The sequence below is a fragment of the Bos taurus genome, chromosome 5, assembly GCF_002263795.3.
Source record: "Bos taurus isolate L1 Dominette 01449 registration number 42190680 breed Hereford chromosome 5, ARS-UCD2.0, whole genome shotgun sequence".
Lineage (NCBI taxonomy): Eukaryota > Metazoa > Chordata > Mammalia > Artiodactyla > Bovidae > Bos > Bos taurus.
Genome location: NC_037332.1, coordinates 58,415,115 through 58,436,396, shown reverse-complemented (window position 1 = coordinate 58,436,396; position 21,282 = coordinate 58,415,115). Strand labels below are relative to the sequence as shown.

The 21,282-nt window shown below is 34.0% G+C and overlaps 2 protein-coding genes and 1 pseudogene across 2 annotated transcripts; 2 read left to right on the top strand and 1 right to left on the bottom strand.

The window, feature by feature from the left end:
• OR6C373P (olfactory receptor family 6 subfamily C member 373, pseudogene) lies at positions 296–928 on the top strand (annotated as a pseudogene).
• OR6C372 (olfactory receptor family 6 subfamily C member 372) lies at positions 6,105–11,736 on the top strand. The gene is given in 3 exon segments (XM_010805276.2): positions 6,105–6,113; positions 10,724–10,814; positions 10,817–11,736. Coding segments are annotated over 3 exon segments (1,020 nt in total).
• A 5,502-nt stretch (positions 11,737–17,238) lies between these two features.
• OR6C1R (olfactory receptor family 6 subfamily C member 1R) lies at positions 17,239–18,177 on the bottom strand. Its single transcript, XM_002687456.1, has one exon. The coding sequence runs from the start codon at positions 18,175–18,177 to the stop codon at positions 17,239–17,241; it is 939 nt and encodes a 312-aa protein (XP_002687502.1).
• Between the last annotated feature and the right edge of the window lie 3,105 nt (positions 18,178–21,282).

Genomic DNA, 21,282 nt, shown 5'->3' with positions numbered 1-21,282 from the left:
ATCATATGCATATTATGATTTAAAATATAAGATGAAAATGTAATGAAGATAGAGCTGATTAAATTAGTATTTATACAGGCAATATGTTCTACATAATAATCTCTGAATAACTGTGAATACTGTTTGGAAAAAAGTCATCGGTGATGAAAAACTACCATAGCAACCTTTATTCTGCTGGGGTTGACAGATGACCCTGTGCTGAAGGTTTTGATTTTTATCTTTCTATCTCTCACATACATGCTGGGTGTCACTGGGAATCTGACCATCATCACATTCATCTTTGTGGATTCTTACCTGTGCCAGCCAAGTGTTTTTTACTGACCTCTTTGCAATAACAGATTTTTTTCTCCTGGCTACCATGTCTTATGACTGCTATGTGGCGATCTGCAAACCTCTGCATTATGTGACCATTATGAGCAGCAAAATCTGCCAGAGACTTGTTTTTTTGCTCTTGATTGGCTGGACTATTGGTCATAATATCCCCACTTAGTCTGGGGCTAAATCTGAAATTCTGTGACTCCAATGGCATTGATAATTTTCTCTGCAATGTCTCTCCCCTCCTGTAGTTATCCTGTTCAGACACATGGTTCATGGAACAAAGTGTTTTAATCTGTGCGGTGCTGACCCTCATTTGACTCTTAAATATGTAGTTTTATCCTATACTTAAATTGTGAATACAATTTTAGGATTCCCTTCAGCCCAACAAAGAAAAAAGACTTCTTCCACCTGTTCTTCTCACATGATTGTGGTTTCCACCATATATGGCACATGCATTTTTATCTATATGAATCCTAGAGCCAAGGAAGAAGTGCCTATTAATAGAGTGATTTCACTACTCATGTCTTCCATTTCACCTATGTTAAATCCATTTATTTATGCACTGAGAAATAAGCAAGTGAAAAAATCCTTCAATGACTTGATCAAATGAATTGCACCATTATTAAAGACGTAAAATAAAATAGCAGTCATTAAATAAAGTTAACATAGAATATGAGTGGCTACCAAACCTTTCTATTGAAGCTTATAATTTTCTTTACCTTTTAATAATCTATATTTCAGTTTCATTTCTCTGTTTCTCTTAGATTTACTTATATTACACCTTAATCAAGTTAATTATTTGCTTTATTTTTTCTCAACTTCATGACAATTTGTCTTGGTAAAGAAAATGAAAATATATTTCTCATCAGTTTATCTGTAGATAAATATGTTGTTGTGTTAAGTTTCTTCAGTTGTAGCCAACTATTTGCTACCCTGTGGACTCTCACCCACTAGGCTCCTCTGTCCATGGGATTCTCCGGGCAAGAATACTGGAGGGGGTTGCCATTTTCTTCTCCATGGAATCTTCTGACCCAGGAATCAAACCTGCGTCTCTTTTGTCTCCTGCATTGCCAGGCTGGTTCTTTACCACTAGTGCTACCTGGGAGGCCCAGGTAATATAATCCCATATAATTAAGTTTTATGGTATAATAAAAACAATTCATGAATATTCCATAAAACTGGTAGCATAATACCACTGATTGCTGTACTCAAATATGGATAAAATTCTACAAAAATTCCAGTGAGAATTGAAATTGTGTGATAAGATATTGAATAGAATGAATGAGGGCATGATGTAAAAGTACAATGAACCACTGAGAAAGATAGTTGTAACATTTCTAATGTTCTAGGAAAACACATTAAAAACAAAAATGTGTTGGATAAAATCTCTCAAATACTTTTTTTAATATTGGTAAAAGAGAAAGTTAAATGTGAACAATTATAATGCATCAAAGGCACAAAATAATCACAAAGGAAGATAAATAATCCCATTTATGACCCAGGAAAGGAAAATCCCATTTATGACCCAGGAAAGGAAAAAATGAAGAATGGAAAGGACAAGCTATTGGATTATGAATTAGAGGCTGGAGTTTAAAAGCCCATTTGGTGGCAGGAGTTGAAGAGTCAGAATCCAAATGGTGAAAATACTTACAGTGACAGAGCAGCATAAAGTCAAGACTTCAAAATTGTGATTTAAGAGGAAAACATTGGCTTCCCACGTAAAAAGACAGCAATTTTCTCTAAGAAATTTTTCTGTCTCTTCTTGAGTTATGAGCTACAAATGAAGACATGGAGACCATTATTATGTTTCTCTTTCTATCTGAGAAAGACTTTACAGCCCAAATTTTATATATATATATATATATATATATATATATATATAGCTACTAATACTATATATAAAAAATGCAGTAGTGAATTCAATGCATGCAGTGAGATAGAGACACTTCATAAGAATTCATAGAAATCATATAAAAGCTACCCTCAGAAGAAATCAAATAATTCTTCAAACATAAATTATTCATTATTAAAAAAACAAATGGAACAAAAATAACATTTTACTGCTCATGATAAAATTTAGATTAGAATACTTAGCTATTCTAATTGCAAATTAGAATAACTTCACAGATGTCCTATAGCAACACCACAACAAAAAAAAATACGTGAAGATATAGTGTTAATGAACAAAGTTTTAGCAAGCCAGAATTTTAAAAATTAATTCAAGGTGTGGAAGACCAATCTATCAGTCTCCATAAAACATTTAAGAAGGCAAATAAAATGCATGTTTAAAGAGATAAAAGGATCAGATTACTTTAAAACCACAGTAAATCACTAGATAAACTTGTTATGATTGCAATTATACAAACAATATCTCTCCATATTGAATTTTATTAAAATGTCTTAATATTTGACAAAAATATGATTATGAAGTTATAAGATAAGCTATAAAATTCACTGATGAATATAGGTAGGCTATTTCAAATAGCACCAAAAAATAGTCCAAATTATGCTATGATCAAGGTGTATTTCCATAATACAAGAGTAGAGATAGATAATAGAGATATAAAGAAATGTATACAGAAATAGGAATATATATCAATACATACACACATATATATTAAATATAGACCAATTTTGCTATAACAACAAAATAAAGAAATAACATTATATTTAGGTTTTGATTAATTGATCAAATGATCACTGGATATAAATCACTAATCTCTCCTAATACACTTAAAGTAAAATGAGAATATAATAAACTACCAAAATAAAATAATTTCTAAAGAAATAAAAGTTACATACTTTTACTGTGCTGTGTACTCATCTTAATTAAAATCAAGAACAAATGAGAAAAAAGAAACAAGTGAGGGATGCTCACCTTCATCCCTGATAATCAGAGTTTCATTGCCAGCTTGAAAATGCCATAAGATAAATAGTATAATAGTTGGAATTATTAGAATATAAGTTATGAAACTACTGTAGTTAGAAATTATGAAAACCATGTTTTTTCAAGTGTTTACCTGTTTGAGAAGTGAATGGACCTTACCGTAATTGCCATTTTAATATTTTACATGTTTTATTCATTACTTTTTCATTAAAGCACATAAAATAATGACATATTTAATTAGAATTGATGAAATCTAATAGAAAACTTACAAATAAGAACATTTAGTTATTTGGATGAAGAAAGGATGAATGCAATCAAAAAGTTAGTTTTGACAACATTTATAGCGGCAATAAGCTCCTCCATCAAAGCAATCAATCTGACTGCTAAAGAATAGATTCTATCAGGGATTCAATGTGTTACAAAATAAAATACTAATTTTCCCACTCAATAGACAAATTTAACACAACTCCAGTTGGAATCAACTTTTTAAAAATTTTGAATTGCACAAATTATCTCAGTATGAAACAGTTAAATCTCATGAATGTGGAGCACATAAATGAAAAATGATTATTAGTGAATAGAAACTTACTTTAAATAGTATCAAACATATTATAGATCAGTAAAACCAAATTAATATGTACTTGCATTAAAAAAGATAAAGCATTCAGTAGAACCTTTGAGAGCATGAAAGTATACACTAAAAAATAGCGTTTATTTTTATATAAAGTTTTACTTTACTTGTTAAATAAAAGTGGGATATTTTCAGTTCGTTAAGAAAATCATTGTTTATATAATAATTGCTTCAGTCACAAGAAAAGCTCAAATGAAAAATTTATTTTTTATTCACACAAACGGGTTGCATTCTAAATGATTTAAAATTTTAAGTGTGAAAATAAGCCATGAAAACAAGACAAAACAAAGCAGCAGTAACTGTTTCAGGTAATGAATGCTAATGAGCTTCATTGTGGTGGTTATTTCTCAATGTATATTTATAAGAAACTATCAGATTTTATACCTTACACATACATGTATATTCTCATTCGTACCTCAGTAAAGGTGAAAAAAATATTTTTTAGAGAAATAAAAAAATGAATAAGACTATATGATTCCATTTATATAATAGTTTAGAAAATGCAAACTAAACTATAATTATAGAGACGGATAGGTATTTGAGAGCAGCAGCAGGGATGAGTGGGATAGAGAGAGTAAACAGGAGCACATGGAAACTGGAAAATGAAGGATTAGCATGATGGGCTGATACTTGGGAGTACACATATGTCAGAATATCAAATTGTACACTTTAAATAGTGAAGTTTATTGTATGTCAATTATATCTCAATAATGTAGTTAAAAATTAAAGAGCAAAAAACACTTGATAGTCTTGACTGTATAAAACTATACCAGAGGGATGGTATGGGGAGGGAGGCGGGAGGGGGGTTCAGGACTGGGAACATGTGTACACCCGTGGTGGATTCATGTTGATGTATGGCAAAACCAATACAATATTGTAAAGTAACTAGCCTCCAGTTAAAATAAATAAATTTAAATTAAAAAAAAACCTATGAACTATAAGGCAAAACTCAATATCAACACTTAAAGACTCAAAATCTTGAAATACATATATAATAACTATAAAAGAACAAGACATGAATCAATATAAAAATTAATTTACCAAATCTAATTATAGTGGCAAATATTTGCTATAAACTGATCTCATGATTTCTATAATATTATATAAATTTTCTAAAAGCAAAATATTTTTATTGAGAAATTTCACTTCTATAAATTATTCTCACACATTAAAATACATTTGTATGAGCATCCTTTTGATAGAATAATTAGCAGCTTTGGACAATAAAAATAATTTTACACTTAGTTCAGGTATTGTTTTAAAACTGGCCAAAATTGCCATTGAGGTGACATTACTAAGCAAAAAAAAAAAAAAATTGATACTCTGAGGTAAACAAGTTATGTTTAAATATATAAAAGTGTGTTATTGTTTTCATGAAATACACATAACAAAATTTATCACATTGACCATTTTTAAGTGTAAAATTCAGTGGCATTAAATCCATTCATATTGCTGTGCATACATGCATGATTCTCAGTTGCTCAGTCTAGTTCGACTCTTGGCGACCCCATGGACTGCAACCCATCAGGCTTCTTTGTCCATGGGGTTTCCCAGGCAAGAATACTGTGGTGGGTTGCCATTACTTTCTCCAGAGGATCTTCCTAAACCAGGGATCAAATCCATGTCTCCTGCATCTCCTGCACTGCAGGCAGAGTCTTTACCACTGAGCCACCTGGGGAGCCCATATTGTTGTACAATCATAAAAAAATATTTTGCATCCAATTACAAGATATGGTGGCAAATTTTTAAGTATTCACAGGTAGTCTGTGCCAAGACAGAAATATCTAAGTATAAGTTCTATAATGTAAACATTAAACTAGTATAATTTTATAAACTTTTCCTTTCTCTTATCTGATTGGAATTGTCCAAAAATAAAACATTCATATAATTACAGATTTCATTCATATAATTAAACAGTTAATTTTTTCAAGATTTTTGTAATGATTTATGTAAGTGAAATGATACCGCTTTCCTGCTGACCTGGGTCAAACGCTGCTGTAACATCCTCCTGTCTCCAAAGACACAGTGTTATGTGTTTTTTTTGCCAAACTTCATTACTCAGAAGATTAAGTAATGACTCTTGATTGTAGATCAGCAAGGACCATTTGTTTGTATCACTTAGTTGTATTTTCTGCAAATTAAAAAGAAAAGTGACATTTGACATTGACTGTAATAGCATTTCTCTCTGTCCTGTTGATTTAACATATATCCCCTCTAGCAGAGGGGAGAGTTCCTCAGCTCTCACTGTCATTTATTTTTGTTTCAATAATGGAGATAGTAAGAAAATATTTGGAGGTTTTACTGGAAGATGTAGAAGGGAAGGGAAGGTGATTATCATATGTATCAGCAGTAGAGGTTACATACATATTCAGTAAAGGTAATGCAGGAACAAAAATGTGGACTATGTAGCAGGAGATGGTGGGAAAGCAGCAGGGCTTAGTTTGTTTGTAATAATTAAGCACACTTAACCTAAAAAATGAGTTTGAGCAAGCTCCAGGAGTTGGTGATAGACAGGGAAGCCTGGCGTGCTGCAGTCCATGGGTTAGCAAAGAGTCAGACACGACCAAGCAACTGAAGTGAACAGAACTAAACTTAAGAAGAAACTAGCACACAAAATTTTCTTTTGGAGCAAAGACCTTACATTTTGCTCTAGAGTCTATAAAGTAAACCCCAGTTATCATAGCACTGGTTTAAAAAGATTCAAGGTGTCAAGAAAAGATATGAATTCAAGCCAAAACATATCATTGCAACCCATAAAACTTCTCAGCATCTACTTAGTTACAGTGGAAAATCTTAAATACAAGATAGACATATGTGTGTGGATTTATCTCTGGGCTTTCTATTTTGTTCCATTGATCTATATTTCTGTCTTTGTGCCAGTACCATACTGTCTTGATAACTGTGGCTTTGTAGTAGAGCCTGAAGTCAAGTAGGTTGATTCCTCCAGTTCCATTCTTCTTTCTCAAGATCGCTTTGGCTATTCGAGGTTTTTTGTATTTCCATACAAATTGTGAAATTATTTGTTCTAGCTCTGTGAAGAATACTGTTGGTAGCTTGATAGGGATTGCATTGAATCTATAAATTGCTTTGGGTAGTATACTCATTTTCACTATATTGATTCTTCCAATCCATGAACATGGTATATTTCTCCATCTATTAGTGTCCTCTTTGATTTCTTTCACCAGTGTTTTATAGTTTTCTATATATAGGTCTTTAGTTTCTTTAGGTAGATATATTCCTAAGTATTTCTCCAAAGAAGACATACAGATGGCTAACAAACACATGAAAAGATGCTCAACATCACTCATTATCAGAGAAATGCAAATCCAAACCACTATGAGGTACCATTTCACACCAGTCAGAATGGCTGCAATCCAAAAGTCTACAAATAATAAATGCTGGAGAGGGTGTGGAGAAAAGGGAACCCTCTTACACTGTTGGTGGCAATGCAAACTAGTACAGCCACTATGGAGAACAGTGTGGAGATTCCTTAAAAAACTGTAAATAGAACTGCCTTATGATCCAGCAATCCCACTGCTGGGCATACACACTGAGGAAACCAGAAGGGAAAGGGACACGTGTACCCTAATGTTCATCGCAGCACTGTTTATAATAGCCAGGACACGAGAGCAACCTAGATGTCCATCAGCAGATGAATGGATAAGAAAGCTATGGTACATATATACAATGGACTATTACTCAGCCATTAAAAAGAATACATTTGAATCAGTTCTAATGAGGTGGATGAAACTGGAGCCTATTATACAGAGTGAAGTAAGCCAGAAGGAAAAACACCAATACAGTATACTAACACATATATATGGAATTTAGAAAGATGGTAACAATAACCCTGTGTATGAGACAGCAAAAGAGACACTGATGTATAGAACAGTCTTATGCACTCTGTGGGAGAAGAAGAGGGTGGGAATATTTGGGAGAATGGCATTGAAACATGTAAAATATCATGTATGAAATGACATGCCAGTCCAGGTTCGATGCACGATACTGGATGCTTGGGGCTAGTGCACCGGGACGACCCAGAGGGATGGTATGGGGAGGGAGGAGGGAGGAGGGTTCAGGATGGGGAACACATGTATACCTGTGGCAGATTCATTTTGATATTTGGCAAAACTAATACAATTATGTAAAGTTTAAAAGTAAAATAAAATTAAAAAAATAAATAAACAGAGAGAACCATAAAAAAAAAGATAGACATAAAACATGTTGGTGTATATACATATATATATATATATATACATCAGATCAGATCAGATCAGATAAGTCGCTCAGTTGTGTCCGACTCTTTGCAACCCCATGAATCGCAGCACGCCAGGCCTCCCTGTCCATCACCAACTCCCGGAATTCACTCAGACTCACGTCCATCGAGTCAGTGATGCCATCCAGCCATCTCATCCTCTGTCGTCCCCTTCTCCTCCTGCCCCCAATCCCTCCCAGCATGAGTCTTTTCCAATGAGTCAACTCTTCGCATGAGGTGGCCAAAGTACTGGAGTTTCAGATTTAGCATCATTCCTTCCAAAGAAATCTCAGGGCTGATCTCCTTCAGAATGGACTGGTTGGATCTCCTTGCAGTCCAAGGGACTCTCAAGAGTCTTCTCCAACACCACAGTTCAAAAGCATCAATTCTTCAGCATTCAGCTTTCTTCAGAGTCCAACTCTCACATCCATACATGACCACAGGAAAAACCATAGCCTTGACTAGACGACCCTTTGTTAGCAAAGTAATGTCTCTGCTTTTCAATATGCTATCTAGGTTGGTCATAACTTCCCTTCTTAAGAGTAAGCATCTTTTAATTTCATGGCTGCAGTCAATATCTGTAGTAATTTTGGGGCCCAGAAAAATACAGTCTGACACTGTTTCCACTGTTTCCCCATCTATTTCCTATAAAGTGGTGGAACCGGATGCCATGATTTTCGTTTTCTGAATGTTGAGCTTTAAGCCAACTTTTTCACTCTCCACTTTCGCTTTCATCAAGAGGTTTTTTAGTTCCTCTTCACTTTCTGCCATAAGGGTGGTGTCATCTGCATATCTGAGGTTACTGATGTTTCTCCAGGCAATCTTGATTCCAACTTGTGTTTCTCCCAGCCCAGCATTTCTCATGATGTACACTGCATATAAGTTAAATAAACAGGGTGACAACATACAGCCTTGATTTACTCCTTTTCCTATTTGGAACCAGTCTGTTGTTCCATGTCCAGTTCCAACTGGTGCTTCCTGACCTGCATATACGTTTCTCAAGAGGCAGATCAGGTGGTCTGGTATTCCCATCTCTTTCAGAATTTTCTACAGTTTATTGTGATCCACATAGTCAAAGGCTTTGGCATAGTCAATAAAGCAGAAATAGATGTTTTTCTGGAACTCTCTTGCTTTTTCAATGATCCAGTGGATGTTGGCAATTTGATCTCTGGTTCTTCTGCCTTTTCTAAAATCAGCTTGAACATCAGGAAGTTCACGGTTCACATATTGCTGAAGCCTATCTTGGAGAATTTTGAGCATTACTTTACTAGCGTGTGAGATGAGTGCAATTGTGTGGTAGTTTGAGCATTCTTTGGCATTGCCTTTCTTTGGGATTGGAATGAAAACTGACCTTTTCCTGTCCTGTGGCCACTGCTGAGTTTTCTAAATGTGCTGGCATGTTGAGTGCAGCACTTTCACAGCATCATCTTTCAGGATTTGGAATAGCTCAACTGGAATGCCATCACCTCCACTAGCTTTGTTCGTCATGATGCTTTCTAAGGCCCACTTGACTTCACATTCCAGGATGTCTGGAATACACCATTGTGATTATCTGGGTTGTGAAGATCTTTTTTGTACAGTTCTTCTGTGTATTCTTGCCATCTCTTCTTAATATCTTCTGCTTCTGTTAGGTCCATACCATTTCTGTCCTTTATTGAGCTCATCTTTGCATGAAATGTTCCTTTGGTATCTGTGATTTTCTTGAAGAGATCCCTAGTCTTTCCCATTCTGTTGTTTTCCTCTATTTCTTTGCATTGATCGCTGAAGAAGGCTTTCTTATCTCTTCTTGCTATTCTTTGGAACTCTGCATTCAGATGTTTATATCTTTCCTTTTCTCCTTTGCTGTTTGCTTCTCTTTTTTTCACAGCTATTTGTAAGGCCTCCCCAGGCAGCCATTTTGTTTTTTTGCATTTCTTTTCTATGCGAATAGTCTTGATCCCTGTCTCCTGTACAATGTCATGAAACTCATTCTATAGTTCATCAGGCACTCTCTCTATCAGATCTAGGCCCTTAAATCTATTTCTCACTTCCACTGTATAATCATAAGGGATTTGATTTAGATCATACCTGAATGGTCTAGTGGTTTTCCCTACTTTCTTCAATTTAAGTCTGAATAATTTGGAAATAAGGAGTTCATGGTCTGAGCCATAGTCAGCTCCTGGTCTTGTTTTTGCTGACTGTATAGAGCTTCTTCATCTTTGGCTGCAAAGAATATAATCAATCTGATTTTGGTGTTGACCTACTGGTGATGTCCATGTATAGAGTCTTCTCTTGTGTTATTGGAAGAGGGTGTTTGTTATGACCAGTGCATTTTCTCTGCAAAACTCTATTCATCTTTGCCCTGCTTCATTCCGTATTCTATGGCCAAATTTGCCTGTTACTCCAGGTGTTTCTTGACTTCCTACTTTTGCATTCCAGTTCCCTATAATGGTAAGGACATCTTTTTTGTGTGTTAGTTCTAAAAGATCTTGTAGGTCTTCATAGAACCATTCTACTTCAGCTTCTTCAGCATTACACAGACATTATTAACACATAGAACACATTGTATATAATAAAATAAAAGATTAAATAAAAAATTATAAATCAGTTAAATAGTATATAACAAAAAGATTTCTCTAAATATCACATACAGATTGGAGAGAAGTCAGAAGTCTGTGATGAGAAACAGAGAACAACTCTCATTCTGCTGGGACTGACAGATGACCCAGAGCTGCAGGTTCAAATTATCTTTTATTCCTTACCTACACACTGAGTTTAACTGGAAACATGACCATCATCACACTCACATTTGTGGATTCCCACCTGAAAACACCAGTGTACTTTTTCTTTAAAAATGTGTCCTTGGAGATCTCCTTCACATCTTCTTGTATCCCCAGATACCTGTATAGCATAGCTACAGGTGACAGGGTCATTGCCTATAATGCTTCTGTCATTCAAGTATCTTTTACTGACTTCTGTGGATTAACAGAATTTTTTCTGCTGGCCACCATGTCCTATGACTGTTACGTGGCCATCTGCAAAAGCTTGCACTCTGTGACCATCATGAGCAACAGAGTCTGCAGGATTCTCGTCATCTTTTGTTGGATGGCTGGTTTGTGCGTATTAATCCCACCACTTAGCCTTGGTTTAAATCTAAAATTTTGTGACTCTAACAAGATTGATCATTTTGGCTGTGATGCATTTCCTTTATTGAAAATTTCATGCTCAGATACATGGTTGAAGGAACAGATGGTTATAATCTGTGCTGTGCTGACCCTAAATATGACTCTTATTTGTGTAGTTCTGTCATATGCCTGCATCATCAAGACAATTTTGAGATTCCGTTCTGCTCAGCAAAGGAAAAAGCCCTTTTTGACCTGTTCTTCTCACATGAGAGTGGTTTCCATCACCTATGGCACATGCATTTTCATCTACCTGAATCCTACAGCAAAGGGAGAAGTGACCATTAAAAAAGTGGTTTCACTCCTCATTTTTTCTGTTTCATCTATGTTGAACTCATTTCTTTATACCTTCAGAAACAACCAAGTTAAGAAAGCCTTTAAGGACTCAATGAAAAGAATTGCCTTGCTCTCATCTAAGTATGAAAGAATATTTTTAAAATATCATCTCAAAAGGATAGGAAGGAGACTTTTTAGAAGCTTATAGTTTACTATTAACAAAATACATATTATTACACTGAACACACATATATATTAGATAAAATTTAATATTCTTTTGAAACTATGGTAAAAGTTGTCAATAGAATGTATCAGAAATAATGATTTAACTGGTTAGAGCAATAATCTATAAAAACATGTGGATAATCAGGAGAATATAGGCAGGCATATGGGAGGAGACGTTGCACTATAGATCACAGAGACTTAAGGCTGAAGTCTCAGGATTACTGCAGTAAGAGCACTTGTGACACAATAGATGCACATTTAATGAAAGTTTAAATTAGTAAATCATACTTATTTTCATGGAAAGATTACATTTTTTCCTGAGAAGTATTATCTGCAGCTTACACAGCTGTGAGTCAAGGGAAAAACATTCCCCAGTATATTTGAACCTATGCCAACATCTGACACCAATTAAGCTTTTATAGTCCAGATTCTATCATAATAATCTAAATGATTAGCTACAAGTTGAAAAATCCACACAAACGTAATTCCTTGGAAATCATAGCTTTTACACCAAATCAACTAATTACTATCAGGAAAGCAATGAAATACAGATATAACATCACAAATTTGGAACACTGAAAAAGCTATGGTCAATAGGAATTCTGTTAACTTAAATTATTCATTATTTACAAAAATGTAAACTAGCCACAAAGAGGGGAATTTGTACTCATCTGAATAAAATGAAAAAAAATGAAGAATTTACAAAAGTAAATGGAAAATGTAACTTACTATGGGTAGAGAATGAAGCGAGTTAAGTAAGCTAAAGAGATTAAAAACCACTTCTTTGAAAAGTCCAACAGCATAGCTAAATCCCACTCCAATGAACGTAATGAGTGCAAACAAATACTCGATATGTTATTGGGAGATCTGGGACAAACAATAATATAAGAAAACAAAATAATTAGGAAAAATATGAGGGAGAATAAATAAATGATTGCATTTGATTGATATCAAAGTCTTATTCAAATTTTGCTTATCTGAAATGGAGGTATTATATGTCATACAAAGAATTGTATCAGTCATGGTTCAGTTTAATCAGCAACATTTTGTTTTCAATAATAATACACAATAAAATTGTATTCTTAAAGTGATGTCTTAAAATTGATGAAATTTGATATTTTTTTTAAAATCTCAAGTAAATTCTTACATATTCAGAAAACTCAAGAAACTCTAACAGGGAAATAGTGCAATTAATGAGGGAATTTGGTGTCTAGATGAAAAAATGGAAATTATTTAAAAATCAGTAGACAATCATAGCAATAAGCAATGGGAAATTTGTAATATGAGCATGTACATGTGTATTTATGTATTTTGGAATAAGCAACCATTAAGTAATTATATATTATGTATTGTAGAATCACATATTACTTTATTTGTGTACAGCCATTAAGCAAGTAGAACATTGAAACAAGACAAATTTTAATACAGGATATCTGAAGCAGAAACTAAACTATGCAATCAGAAAGAAGAATGGGTAGAACAAGACAAAAAATAAAAATGAAACATTGATCATAAAATCACATGAAATATGAGTTTCAGTAAATATATATACATATATATGTATACATATATTTGAGTATAAACAAACTTTTTTTCAAATACATTTTATTCTACAATTGAATGATAGATCATTAAATATCTGTTGCCAAGTGAAAGAAATGAAGTTGCAGTTTATTTTGTTAATATTAGTTCAATAAAAATATAAATGTGAAAAGATAAATTCTTTGAATGTGTAAATATTGTACATTATACAATAGAATGTTATTCATCCATAAACAGTGGGAAATCATATCACTTGCAACAGCATGACTGGACCTTGAGGGTATTATGTTAAGTGAAATAAGTCAGAAATAGAAAGACAAATACTGTATAATCTCATTTTTTTGTGGAATTAAGAAACAAAAATAAAACACAGAAGTCAACCTCATAGAGAAAGAGATTATATTTGTGGTTACCAGAAAAGGGAGGACAGAGGCAAATGAAGAACATGATGCTAACACTGCTGTAAGGTATATTTCAAAGTTGTTAAGAGAGTAGTCCTAAGAGTTTTCATCAAAAAGGAAAAAACATGTTTTGTATCTATATGAGATGGATGTTCACTATACTTATGTAGTAATCATTTTGCAATGTATGTAAGTCATTATACTGAATGTCATAAACTTGCCATCCAGTGTGGCATATCAACTGTATCTCAATAAAACTATAAAACATTAAATATAAAAATCCCATTAAAAGTAGAGCACTGTAAACTCAAACAAGTGGAGGGTATTTGAAAAAACTAAGGTGGAAATTAATAAAATAGAAAAATATTTGAGAAATCATCAAGATTAATGAAGGCATGCCAATAATGTGGCATTGGTATAAGAATAAACAAATACATCAGCAGAGAGAATAAACAGTGAAGGAATAATATATACAAGTATGGTAAAATGAGGCATGACAAAGCAGTACAGATAGAGTAACATTTTCAAAAATCCTGGGCTGTAAGAAATATTTCAGATTTTTATTTTGTTTTTTTTGTTTGTTTGTTTATTCCTGGTAAACTTGTGAAAATCAATCTCAAAATTCAGGTAAGATAAGTAAACTTTTAATATGCATATCGGTCAGTTCAATTCAGTCACTCAGTCATGTCCGACTCTTTGCGACCCCATGAATCACAGCACGCCAGGCCTCCCTGTCCATCACCAACCCCCGAAGTTCACTCAGACTCCCATCCATCGAACAGTGATGCCATCCAGCCATCTCATCCTCTGTCGTCCCCTTCTCCTCCTGCCCCCAATTCCTCCCAGCATCAGAGTCTTTTCCAATGAGTCAACACTTTGCACGGGGTGGCCAAAGTACTGGAGTTTCAGCTTTAGCATCAGTCCTTCCAAGAAATCCCAGGGCTGATCTCCTTCAGAATGGACTGGTTGGATTTCCTTGCAGTCCAAGGGACTCTCAAGAGTCTTCTCCAACACCGCAGCTCAAAAGCATCAATTCTTCGGCACTCAGCCTTCTTCACAGTCCAACTCTCACATCCATACATAACCACTGAAAAACCATAGCCTTGACTAGACAGAACTTTGTTGGCAAAGTAATGTCTCTGCTTTTCAATATGCTATGTAGGTTGGTCATAACTTTTCTTCCAAGGACTAAGCGTCTTTTAATTTCATGGCTGCAGTCACCATCTGCAGTGATTTTGGAGCCCCCAAAAACAAAGTCTGACACCGTTTCCACTGTTTCCCCATCTATTTCCCATGAAGTGATGGGACCAGATGCCATGATCTTCGTTTTCTGAATGCTGAGATCTAAGCCAACTTTTTCACTCTCCTCTTTCACTTTCATCAAGAGGCTTTTTAGTTCCTCTTCACTTTCTGCCATAAGGATGGTGTCATCTGCATATCTGAGGTTATTTATATTTCTCCCAGCAATCTTGATTCCAGCTTGTGCTTCTTCCAGCCCAGCGTTTCTCATGATGTACTCTGCATAGAAGTTAAATAAGCAGGGTGACAATATACAGCCTTGACATACTCCTTTTCCTATTTAGAACCAGTCTGTTTTTCCATGTCCAGTTCTAACTGTTGCTTCCTGACCTGCATATAGATTTCTCAAAAGGCTGATCAGGTGGTCTGGTATTCTGATTTCTTTAAGAATATTCCACAGTTTATTGTGATCCACACAGTCAAAGGCTTTGGCATAGTCAATAAAGCAGAAATAGATGTTTTTTTAGAACTCTCTTGCTTTTTCCATGATCCAGCGGATGTTGGCAATTTGATCTCTGGTTCCTCTGACTTTTCTAAAACCAGCTTGAACATCTGGAATTTCACTCAGGTATCAAAACCCACATTATCAATCAATTCTAAACCTCAGTATTTTCAAATATTTCCAGTTAACTATAGAAATTATTGTTTCAATAAAAAGGTAGGAAATAGTAACTTCATGACTCCCTCCAAACTGGAAAACTTCAGTATTTTTTAAAGTTGTCTTCTTTGTTTTTCAGCATAGTATGGATCTAAGTCTCTCAACTGAGTATAATACATGCATATCAAGAAGAGTTTAACTCAATGAATTACAATTACAGACTATCTAGAAAAATGATTAGAAAATGCAAGATGAGTTTGCATAAAATTCAATATTATTTGAAATTTTGACTTCATGGAAAAGTAAAAAAAAAAAAAACAACTTTAGTGCCAGAGTTGCAAGATCTTGCATAATCATCTTTTAATTTCTAATCAATACATTTTAAATACATTGCTACATTATAATGCTTAAAACAGAGTGAAAATACAAATTTTTAACAAAAGAAAATCTCAAATTCATACACAGTAAAAGTTTGCCATTTAGCATTTTATCCCTATTAATTGTTTGCTATTTAATTAGGTAATTGGATGCATTATGTGTGTACAATATTAACTCAAAATAACTACTAATATGAGAAAGTTGTAAAAACTGTCAGCTATTGATTATTTACCAAAAACAGCTTGACATCAAGCATTAAATATACAACTGACTATTGCAAATGCAGTCATATATGGTTTCCAATAATATTTAATTCTTCAGTCTTTTACTATAAATCATTGTTATATGTGTTAATTAAACAGTTCCCCCAGAGGGACAATTTCACAGTTTTCTTGTAAGTATATATTTATAATTGTTCTCAAATTGATAAATTATATGGCAGAGAGATTTTAAGTTGCATAATGAGAAAAGTTTTTGATTTCTCAAGAAACTATAATTCCATTACTTTTTTAGTTGTGCTATTTTTCCTGTAATTACTGAGTAAGCCATAGTATGGAGAGAATAATATGTGTAATACTCTAATAAGATGGTCATGTTATGCTCATGGTCTTATATAGTAAATTAAAAATAGTGTTTAACATGATTTATCATTTCCTGAATTTCTAGAAAGAATGAAATCATGAAACACAGGTCTCTCTTGAATATTCTTGCTCTGCCTCTTTCTGTCTGAATTTAATTTCCTAAGAAATATTGTGGAAGAAATGGAATTTTAAAAGTTTCAAAGAAGGAAATGACAGTTTCATAGTTACTGAGTGGAACACATGCATGCAATTGCACAGTCATGCCAGATCTTTGTGACATCATGGACCATAGCCCACCAGGATCCCCTGTTTATAGACTTTTCCAGGCAAGAATACTGGAGTGTGCCATTTCCTACTGTAGAGGATCTTATGCACCCAGGGATTCAACCTGTGTCTCTTGTGTATCCTGCATTAGCAGGTGGATTCTTTACCCCTAGTACCAACTGGAAAGTACAGAATGAAAAGCTGAGCCCAAAGGAAGGGAAGTGCATGAGAGAAGGATGGGAATTTGAATAGAAAAAAAATGTATACAATATGCTTGTGACATTGCTGTCAATGAAAGTATGAGTAATGAAAAAATAGCTCTATGGAGACAATGTGAAAATTAATAGATTTTGAAAAGTTCTGAGTTTTATTTAATTGCATTTAATTATGCCTCCAATTTATGAAATAGGACTTTTATTTTTTCATTTCCTTGAGAAAAGTACATTCTTCCTTGCCATGTCTATGAAGGCTCGCTTGACTTGCTGATTCCTCAAGGTATAGATAAATGGGTTTAGCATGGGGGCAACTGAGGTATTTAGCACAGCTACTCCCTTACTCAAAGAGACCCTGTCCTTTGCTGATGGATTCATGTACATGAAAATGCAGCTGCCATAAGAGATGGAGATGACAATCATGTGGGAAGAACACGTGGAAAAGGCCTTGGTCCTCTGAGTGGTAGAAGGGATCCTCAAAATTGTTCTGATGATATATGTGTAGGACAGAATTATTAATGCCAAAGTAAACATCAGAGTAAACACAGCACAAGAAAACACCATTATCTCTAGGAATTTTGTGTCTGAACAAGAAAGTTGTAAAAGGGGGGAAAAATCACAGGTGTAATGGTCGATAGCATTGGACTTGCAATAATCAAGCTGTAGGGAGAACATGAGTAATGGAAATGTGATTAAGAATGAAGCCAGCCAAGAAGCCAAGACAAGCAGTGTGCACACTCTATGATTCATGATGGTCATGTAATGCAGCAGTTTGCAGATAGCAATGTAGCGGTCATAGGACATGGCAGCCAGAAGATAAAACTCAGTGACTCCCAAGAGAATGAAAAAAAATAACTGAGCCATACAGTCATTATAAGAAATGGTTTTATCTCCTGTAATAATGGTGGCCAGAAACCTGGGTATAGTGACAGTTGTGAATGAAACTTCCAATATGGAGAAACTTCTGAGGAAGAAATACATGGGGATCTGGAGGTGGACATCCAGCAGCGTCAGGATGATAATGGTCAGGTTCCCAGTGATGCTGAGCATGTAGGTGATGAGTAGAAAGACAAAGATCACAACCTGAAGTTGTGGGTCATCTGACAATCCCAGGAGGATAAAATCTGTTATTTCCGTGTAGTTTTTCATTTTCTTCTTCTTCTGAGTAACTTTCAAGAGAAAACCGAAACCGAAGAACTTAAAGAAAAGAGAATTATACATGGACTACACTGGAATTTATTTCTGAATGTGTTATGCCATACTGATTTAACTTGGGAGATCTTTGAAACAACTTAATGCAAATAGAGAACTCCCTTTAAAAGAATTTCTTCCTATATGCCACTGTGTGTGTTTTCCATAGAATGGTTCTTTTAAAATCTCCATTTTACTGATTGGAACTATGCTAAAAATACTTCTAAAAATTTTATCCAAATCACACCCCCTAAATGGGAAGAGCAGGAATTTTAACCTAGGCTTTTCAAAGTGTTTGAAATAGTAGAAAAGAAATGCTACCTGTTGACTTTTTAAAAATCCTTCCCTAAAAGTTTTCTTTCCCATTGAGAATCTTGTCTTTTATTCAAACCTGGTAAAATTATATTATTTCTTTTTTTTTCTTTTCATTTTTTATTATTTATTTTCCCTCTTTCCTTTGTATATTCATTTATTTTTTTGTAATTTTATTATTTTTTCCATCTTTTTTTTTTACTTTAAAATATTGTACAATACAGGCAAAACAAATACAATATTGTAAAGTATATTATTTCTTAATCTTTCACCTAGTTTTTTATTGTTATTTGCTAGTTAACATATAGAAAATTCAAAAATGTCAGGAAAAAGATCACTTAGCTGGATCTGTCTCCCAAATGAAAGTCATTGGACTTAAATCTTCAACAATGGAAACAGTTTCTAAGATTTCACTCTGACTCACATTTACCTCCCAAGCTCCTACTCCTTATCTGAAGCCACATCTAATGGATGCATCGTCATGACTTCCTCAGATATTAAAGCAGTGATCTCCAACCTCTGAGATCTAATGTCTGATGATCCAAGGTAGAGTTGATGCGATAATAAAAGAGATGAAGTACACAATACATGTAATGCACTTGAATCATCCTGAAACCACACCCTTGCCCTCAGTCCATGGAATAATTTTCTCCAATGTAAACTGTCTTTAGTGCTGAAATGTTTGAGGCCACTGTAGAGAGTCCAGAGTTCAGAGAAGGCAGAGTACATGTTTAGTAGACTGGATCTGTGTCATGGGCTAAGAAGACCAAACTGTGTGAAAAATCTAAAATAAAGCATAAAAAAACCCATCTTCCTGAAAAGATTTTTTTTGTTCAAAATGTTTCCTATGTAAATGATGCTATTTTTCTCTCTCCCTCTCTGTCACTTTAAATGTGTGTGTGTGTGGGTGTGTGTGTTTATCATTCTACTGCATGTTATACTTTTAGATTTTTCCTTTTATCTACATTAATATTCCTTAATAGAAGGTCTATTTTGCTAGTACTTTGGAGTAATCCAAGAAGTAGTAAGGAAATGCCATTAGTTTTGTCTTCCTATATAACGGTAATGATAACATACCTTCATTTTAAAAGGAAGCTAAGAGTTCTCTCAGTAAATAGAGTTTTTCCCCTAGGCCTGTGGAATTTAGGATAACAAGCTTCATATTCCTTTCAATCCTTTTGTTTTTTTTTTAAATGAATTTTAAAAATTCATTTTTTTAAATGAATATCTCATTGTCAAATCAGTCTTGTAGCTCACTGAATGTGAAAATCAACTTCTATAAACATATATCCTCAAGGCAATTTTCACCCTCAGCATTGCTAAACAGTGTTCCAATTCTCTATCTTTCCCTCTTACTTGACGATCATTTTCTGTGGTATGTTTATATGCTAGGTTATTTTGTCATAGAAGAGAACAGAATATTGGTGGTAATTTGATATCTTGGGTAAATTTTGAGTTTAAAACAACCTGAACTATTTCTGGAATGATCCACTTCACTCTTGACTGTGCTTGCTGACATCTAAGATCATGTAAGAACTTCATCCTGACTGCAGTAAAAACAAAAACCCATAAGAAGAATTAATTTAGATTATTTTCAGATTATTGCTTTAAGACTGCCTTCAAATAGTACTACAGTTAGTTCAGAATTCTGTTTCTCTGAGTCCTTTGGAGGGAAAAAATGTCCTTGCTTTTTTCTTAATGGAAAAAGGGAGTCAGATCAAGTCAATCAGATCAAAGCACCAACCAGCATGAATAGGAACAATGAAGGAAAACTGTAATCACCTAAATTACTCTCAAAATCTATAGGTTTTCATAGAGATGCTCTAATTCTTCCCTGATTGACTCAGTTTGTTAACTAGTATCTATATTTGAAGATAATTTTAACTCAAAAAAGAAAAGAACTTATAATAATATGGCATCAGGACTTAATATATAACATGTGAGATTATTTGAGGTTTGCATTTCAAGAGAAATATATGAAAAATACAGCTTTTTCTGAGTTTTAGCTTTGTTTTTTGTTTCTCCACTGGAAAGATGGGGATAATATTTCAGGGAATAATTGTGAGGGCTAATTTACGTTATAAGTAAAATTCAACTATACAAAGCTTTTAAAGCATGTACTCCACATAGAAAATATTGCTCTTTATTATTTCCTAAAAGTGAAATCAGTTATCATATTTGAGGAAAAGGGTCCCGCTTGGAAACAAGAATATTCATTTCAAGGAAACTCATTTGAGAGACAATGCTGATTTATGCATATATCTCATTGACTCATTGCGATTCTTATGTTACTTTTGAAGAAACTGAGCATGAAACTTTAAGTAACATAATGAAGATAATACTACTAGTTAATGCACAAATTGGAACTCTAAGCTCTTTTTTCTGAAACTGAAGCATGTGCTACTTATTAAATCTATATTCAACTAGGGGGACCAAATTCAGAAAGTAGTTTTCTGAAAACTAATAAAGAACTAAATTAGTAGGACAAACAGGGAGTGTAAACATGTTCACTTTTCATAATCCTGGACATATACTGAAAGAAATGCAACCCCAAAATATTCTACTCAACTGGATGATAGGTTAAGCCAAGAATGACTGAATCAACACTAATCAAAAGAATGCTTTATATGCCTTTAACATTGCAAACTTACTTCTTCTTGTCATACAAATGCATCACATGAGCCGGTTTCAATTATTAAAAATTTACTGGCAACCATTTCAGTTTTAGGTTAAGCAATCCAGTACTTCTAA